The sequence below is a fragment of the Capsicum annuum genome, chromosome 11 (genome assembly GCF_002878395.1).
Source record: "Capsicum annuum cultivar UCD-10X-F1 chromosome 11, UCD10Xv1.1, whole genome shotgun sequence".
Lineage (NCBI taxonomy): Eukaryota > Viridiplantae > Streptophyta > Magnoliopsida > Solanales > Solanaceae > Capsicum > Capsicum annuum.
This window is the reverse complement of record NC_061121.1, coordinates 6845674-6853195: the sequence shown is the minus strand read 5'-3', so window position 1 is coordinate 6853195 and position 7522 is coordinate 6845674. Positions and strand designations below refer to the sequence as shown.

At 35.4% G+C, this 7522-nt stretch overlaps 1 protein-coding gene across 1 annotated transcript; it reads left to right on the top strand.

Annotated features, from left to right (window-relative positions):
• Positions 1-254: 254 nt before the first annotated feature.
• LOC107854963 (protein root UVB sensitive 2, chloroplastic) lies at positions 255-6997 on the top strand. Its single transcript, XM_016699950.2, has 10 exons — positions 255-399; positions 900-1028; positions 4025-4113; positions 4207-4291; positions 4465-4524; positions 4636-4729; positions 4878-4975; positions 5244-5423; positions 6052-6174; positions 6250-6997. Exons 1-10 carry the CDS (start codon positions 388-390, stop codon positions 6673-6675), a joined length of 1296 nt encoding a protein of 431 aa, XP_016555436.2. The 5' UTR covers positions 255-387; the 3' UTR covers positions 6676-6997.
• The last annotated feature ends 525 nt before the right edge of the window (positions 6998-7522 follow it).

The window sequence follows — 7522 nt, the reverse complement described above, 5'->3', positions numbered from 1 at the left end:
ATATGTATATATATATATATGTATATGTATGTGTATATATATATATGTATGTATATATAATCCTTGTTAAGCTAACAAATAGAATTCGATATTGAAGACCAAAAAAATTTTAATATCTAACAAATTTTTTTTTTAGTCCGTTTTAAAAAGAATGATTCTTTTTTTTTCAGTAATACTTAATTTTAACTGTCTACATGATATATTTAAGACCATAAAATTAAAGATATTTTAATATATTTAACATAATTTTTATTTAAAATTTATTTTCTTAAATTTCATATAAGTTAAAATAAACACCATAGAAGTTAGTTTTCCTGTTGGTTTCAGCCTCCTCCTTATCCCCTAACTTCCCCCCTGCAGAACTCTCTCCAATACCATCTTTTCCAAATGCAAATATTGGTAACTCTCCTCTTTAGTCCTTTCTTTTTAAAAAATTTACACTATCTATATAATTAATTTTTTTAATTTATACTTAGTAAATATTAAATCTCATTTTGTTTCTTCCGAAACTTACTTTTCATTATTTGAACTCCTTCGCTGAAAATTTTGTTCTACTTTGATTTATTTGACGAAGCCTTTCAGAATTAGGAGAGTCGTTTGGTTAGGAATATATATAAAATCGAGACTTTCTAATATCTCGAACTAAATATATTCGCAGAATAATAATTTTATTTTATCTCGACATAATTATATCTTATATTTTATACTTCCTCTATTTTATAATAAATAAATTATTGGATTTTGACACATATTGAAACACCAATAAATACTTTTAATAATTTACTTATTTCGAAACGGAGGAAGTAGTAAATTGTTAATTCTACTCTTTTCAAAATCGAAAATTTTATTCGTATGTTATTATTGTTGTTGTTTTGCAAAATTCTGTCTTCCTCCTGTAGGATAAGATGAAAATGCAGAGAAAGGAAAAAGATGATCGGCCCCAGCTGCCCGAGCAACCAATTTCTTGGGTAGAAATCTCCAATTCAGTTTCTTGTCAATACCAATTTCAACCTGATGGCAAGCTATTGGTGAGTCCTCCATCTTTTTTGCGAAAGATTTACCTTAATCTTATCTTTAATTGGTTGTTTTGGTATGCAGTCATGTTCATTTTTCAGTTTTTGTTACATTGTTTGTAGTCCCAATTAGCTTAGAGCAATGAAATAACAGAAAAAGATAGGCCCCCAGTTAGGAAATTAGTTATGAAATTGAACTATGTAGTATGTACTACTCCCGTCATTCCTAAATAAGTGGTTGTTTAGAATAAATGGTTTAGGCCGAAGAGATATTGGAGGGAGGCGATTAGGTATGACAAGGAGTGGTTACAGGGAAATTGTATTATGTAGTATGTGCTATTTCCACGTTCCTAAATAAGTGGCTGTTTAGAATAATTGGTTTAGGCCGAAGAGATATTGGAGGGAGGTGATTAGGTATGACATAGAGTGGTTACAATTTACACGGATATGACCCTTGATAGAAAAATGTGCAGGTTGCAAACTAGGATGGAGGGTTAGTGGGTAGGAGTGCGTCCGTAATAGTAGAGAGGAGTGCTTTGTTTGTATTTGTGTCTATAGTTTCTTATTCATAGTGTTCTAATGATGTTTGTGATCTCGAATAAATAGTTTATAGTATTACCATTTTGTTGTTTATTTTTATGTTTTTTATTTGTTATACTGTTATCTATCCTGAACCGGGAGTCTATTGAAAACAACCTCTCTACTTCATTTGAGGTAGCAGTATGAACTGTGTACACTTTACCTTCCCCAGATCCCACTTTGTGGGAATACATTGTGTTTGTTGTTGTTGTCGTTGTTGTTAGAATAAATGTTTGTTTTAGGTAATCAAGAAAATATTAATGATGTTTAGGTGATTTCTTCCCATCTGATCTAGCCTTAGTGGATAGAGTTACCTGGTATTTGTTGCTGGTGGGAGGTGACAGGTATCCCCTTGAATTAGTCGAGGTGTGTGCAAGGTGGTCCGGACACTATGGTTATTAAAAGAAATAAAAGGTTTTACGTAATCAAGAAACTACTAAAACGTTATATTCTTTTGAGGTATTTATTAAGGGAAAACTAGTAAAAGTACTTTTTGTTTATAGGAACGAGTAGTTTCTTAAGGGGTGTGTTGAAGCTAAAAATATCACTTACTTAGAAACGGAGGAAGTAGCATGTTTGAACTAAGTAGTTATTATGACGTCAGAAGTATTTATTTTTCACTTTAGCCGAGGGTCTATCGAAAACAACCTCCTAATCTTCATTAGGTAGGAGAGGCTGGTACACAGTATCCTCACTAGATCCCACTTGTTAGATTATACTAGGTATGTTGTTGTTGTCAAGAAAGTGTTTATTTAAGGGAGTAGAGGTGTTTGATCTAGCTTTTAGGAACTAAAAAATGGTTTTGGGTATTAGTAGAAGTTGTTTCTTATGAAGGTTATTAAAATAGTCTTGACTCAAAAATACTTTTGAGAACTTAAAATTAATTTGTCAAACACGGTATTTCTAATCCCCAAAATTACTTGTTTTGAAAAGAACTAACATTTTTCAGAATAAGCAGATATTAGAAGATTGGCCAAACATGCTAGTAATGCCATTAGTGATATTTTGGTGCACACACATTTCAAAATTCGGCTACGCAGAAATCGTTTGATGGGATTGGGTTGGACGTGTGTGAAAAAGTTCGGAAATTGAACTTTTTTCTCCTATAATATGTACCAAGTAAATTATTATTGTTAAAAACGAAGGTACTAGGTACATTGAACTATAGGTAAATTTAAAACAGTTGCACTTTGAAGAACTTTCACGTTCAGAAGTTGAAAGTTGCAGAAATGAAAAATGAGGATGTTGCGATGAATGTGCAAGCACATTAAGAGAGATAAGATTAGAAATGAAAATATTCAGGGCAAGGCGGGCTATGCAAGTGACTTTGGTGGAGGACAAGTGCCGGAAGCATGACTGAGATGGTTCGGACATGTGAAGAGGAGAGACACAGATGCCGCAGTGCAGAGGTGTGAGAGATTGACTATTGCATAGTTTTAGGGGAGGTATAGATAATCCAAAGGAATATGGAGTAGAGGTGATTAGATAGGACATTTCGCAGTTTCAACTTATCGAGAACATGGCCTTAGCTAGGAGGATATGAAAGGCATGGATTAGGGTAAAATGTTAGTAGATAGTGGAGCATTGTATCACTTATCCTTCTATACTAGTAGTCATAGTATTACTCCATTAGTTTCTATTTTCTGTTCTTGTATTTCGTTTATCGAATTCTTAAGTTGTAGTTACTGTTTATAATTCTTTGTCATGCTTCTATAGTATTTTGCCATGGTTCCTTCAGGGTCGTTATTTCTTTTTCTGAACTTCTTTGAACTGCTTTTCCTTGAGCCTAGGGTCTATCGAAAACAACCTCTCTATCTCCTAGATAGGGGTAAGGTCTGCATACACTTTACCCTCCCGGATTCCCGTCTATGGGATTACACTTGGTATGTTGTTGCCTAATTTTACTGCTCTAAACCTCAAGTATACTTTGTATTTCCTGTTCTCGCCTTTATGATCAGTTGTGGCAGATGTAGTTCAATAATGTAAGTAATACGTTGTACGAAGTACTAGCGATTAATAAAATTGTTAGTTACTAATGTAAATAGTACTTCATATAAGTTTGAGTGCCCCCAATAATTTTGTGCTTTGGCATTGACTTCGCCTTTACTGTTCAGTTTCCCCCCTTCCATTTCTCTAGGTGGCAGTCTTAAGCATATTAACAGTATATATCACATCATAGAGATTGATATTCTGCACTACTATTAGTTTTCCTTAATGCCTAAATGTTTCATTGCATGTAGTAAATATATTCTCAAATAGAAATTTGCCACACTGTACTACATTTTCCTTGTCATGTTAATATATCACAATTACTTTCACTCCCTTTCTCAAATAGAGCCTTATTATGATGCACAACGTTTTCCATACGTTAATATATCAAAAGTACTTTGTTTGCTTTCCGAATAAAGGCTTATTATAATGACTCTTTACAGGTCAAGATGGTTGATGACTCTAGACCAGCTGCACAGAGAATGGCTGAATCCTTTCTGAATAAATTTTTCCCATCTGGCTATCCATATAGGTGTGAATTTCTTATAAATCATTTCTCAACACTTTTAGTTGGTCGTAAACTTCATGAATATGTAATGTAAATATCTGTTGATTGCTTCTGCAGTGTGAATGAGGGTTATATGAGATACACACAATTTCGAGCACTACAGCACTTCACGAGTGCAGCATTATCCGTTTTGTCGACTCAGGTCTTCCAACTATGAAGCATCTCACTGCTTGCTAAACTTTATTCGACTTCATAAAACTTTTTTGAGTATACTAATATGTGTATGTATTCATGGTTGACATTGGCTTTTATTCTTAATATATACATGATACATCTGTTAAAGTGATGATACTTCTGAATATTACTCCTTTGCAGTCATTGCTATTTGCTGCAGGCTTGCGTCCTACCCCTGCTCAGGCAACTGCAGTGAGCTGGGTAAGCCTTTTGTCTTGTGGACAGATTAAACATATGAACTCCTTAAGTATTATGTCCATTTTCCTTTTCTTCTTATGGGAGTTATTTTATGATTGTTTTGTTTATTTACAGATACTGAGAGATGGTATGCAACATGTTGGGAAGCTCATATGTAGCAACTTAGGTGCAAGGATGGATTCTGAGCCTAAACGTTGGAGAATTTTAGGTTTATGCAGTGTTACTGAAGCAGTTCTATGCTATCATTCTTTTTATTTCTTTATCAGAGTTGTTACTGCATTAGTTGATCCTATTACTTGCATTCCTCTTTTGAATTGTACAGTAGTTTTGAATTGTATATACTTTTTATGCTGCAGCTGATGTTCTATATGACTTTGGGACTGGCTTAGAAGTTATGTCTCCTTTATGCCCACATTTGTTTCTTGAAGTAGCCGGCCTTGGCAATTTCGCAAAGGTAAGTTTCCTCTGATTACTAATGGCTCTAGGGTTTCAGTTTCTTTTACGATAATCTCCTTTGAGAGAGTGCTTTGTGGTTTCTCCTTTTGGGGCTTGGTGGACACTCAATTGTTCAATATGTGAAAGATATGTTTTAAGTCCAATTGCATGAAAAGTTTTGGTATATTTTAAAATTTGTGTATGTATTTCTGATCTTCAGTTATTTGATTTGTGAGAATTTTGTGGTCAGCAATGTTAACGAAGTTATTTTTCTTTGGAGTTGTCAGGGAATGGCAGTTGTTGCAGCTAGAGCAACAAGATTACCAATATATTCTTCATTTGCCAAAGAAGGCAATCTTAGTGATCTGTTTGCTAAAGGCGAAGCTATTTCCACTCTCTTTAATGTTCTCGGGCTTGGAACAGGAATTCACTTAGCATCCACTATTTGTTCATCAATGCAGGGAAAGGTACTATTCTATTAGCATTCAAAGAATACCATTGCAGATTTGTTCTATTCTGATTCGATCAATTTGTGGGGCTTTCGAATCATGTATAAGCTAGGAGATCCAAAAAATCACCTAGTGTTTGTCTTTGTTGGGAATTGGACCTTGGACCTGAGACCTCATGGTACTCAACCCAACTTCATTGAATCATTCGGCCACACCGTTGGGTGCGATGTATATTTCTCTCTGTCTCTAAATAGTTTTTTTTTCATTTGTTGTGCATATAATCCTTAAACCTTAAGCTGGTAAAAGTACAAGAAAATCATGTATCCTAAGATGTCTAAAATCATCTCTACTTGAAAGAAGTCACTAGGCATTCTTGGTATATCTGTTATCCCATCTTAAAATATAGGTTGATGAAATAGGGAGGAAATTTTGTTCCATGGGTCGTCACTTTCTACTCCCTTGTTGAGGTCACATTTTATAAAAGCATGATAATAAGATCATGGGGTCTATTTAGCCCAATCACTTGTAGAGAATGCAAAGAAGTTGCTTATCATATGGATTTACATGCCAGTTTACAGGGTTGAATTTGTTGTTGCAGTAGGCTTATATGGTCCTTTGTGATTCTGATAATATTGAATGTTTGCAGTTGGTTGTTGCGCCGCTGCTGTCTATTATACACATTTACAGTGTGTGTGAAGAAATGCGAGCTGCTCCTGTTAACACATTAAATCCGCAGAGAACTGCAATGATCGTGGCTGATTTTGTGAAGGTACATATCTAAAGATGCAAAGGTGAGGCAGATTGATTCACATCTCTGTTAACTAAGTTTCGGTTATAATATCAGACTGGAAAGATCTCAAGTCCTGCGGACCTAAGATATCGAGAAGATCTCTTATTTCCCGGAAGGCTGATAGAGGATGCTGGGAAAGTAAAGGTGGGAAGGTCTTTGCATGAAGTTGTTAGGCCTTCAAAGCTGCAACAATTTAAAGAAACATTTCCAGAGGAGAAGTTCCTTTTAAACCATGGAAGTCGATGGACTGATATGATACTGGAGCAAAATGCAACCGGTGAAGATGCATTGAGGGGTTGGCTGGTCGCTGCTTATGCTTCAAATATGGAACGATTAGTCCATGAACCAAGTGCGAATATCTTGCAAGAGGCTTATTACAAAATGAACTGCACATTCTCCCCATTTTTAGCTGAGTTGCAGGCCAAAGGGTGGCATACTGATCAATTTCTTGATGGTACTGGAAATCGCTTTGCATTTTAGTTCCGTAAGCTCTCAAATTCTTTGTACTTTATTATCCTTTCCCTTCAGTAGAATAGCATACAGAGGATAAATGTAGGAGCGCGACAACCGGACAAGAACCTTTCATCCTCAACAGGTAGAATATAAGAATAGCAACTCTACCCTATATAAAACTAGTAGGGGGTTGATTGAAGATGGGCAAGGGGTCTCCTCATTTTCTTTACGAGTTTGCAAATGATTTGTTTGGGATCTTGAAAGATGTTTAGATGCTTTTGATTGAAGATATTTCATGTTCATAATGTTCTATGAAGTTGTATGAACTTTTCCATTGTGTTTGTTTCAAGAGATCATCTAATACACTTGAATTTGTTGTCGTGCGACCTAGAGGTCACCTGTTCAAGCAGTGGAAGCGACCCCGCAACCTCTTTAAGAAATAAAAGGTAAGGTTGAGTACAATAGATCCTTGTGGTACAGCCCTTTCTCGAACTCTGCTCATAGCGAGAACTTTAGTGCATTTGCGCCCTTTTCCTCTCTTGCAGTATCATCATTGCGCCTTACTAAGATTGAACATTAAAGAGTTTTCATCTCTACCTAAAAAACAGTGTTTAACTTTTATCCCTTTGACCTATGAAAGATGGTCATTGCCAACTATAATCGCAAGGATGAAGGCAACACAATTATATTCATTTTTGGGCCATTTTGTAGAGGCCCAACCTAGCCCAATGTAGTTTGGATTTGACTTCATTCTTGGTTTAGTTGCTGGTCAAGCGGGCTTTGCTAGCCATCTAGAGTGCAGCCTGTCTGCTGAAGACCGTAAAACCTGATATAAGGATAAACCAATAACGAATCACCTTTTCTTCCCTACCTC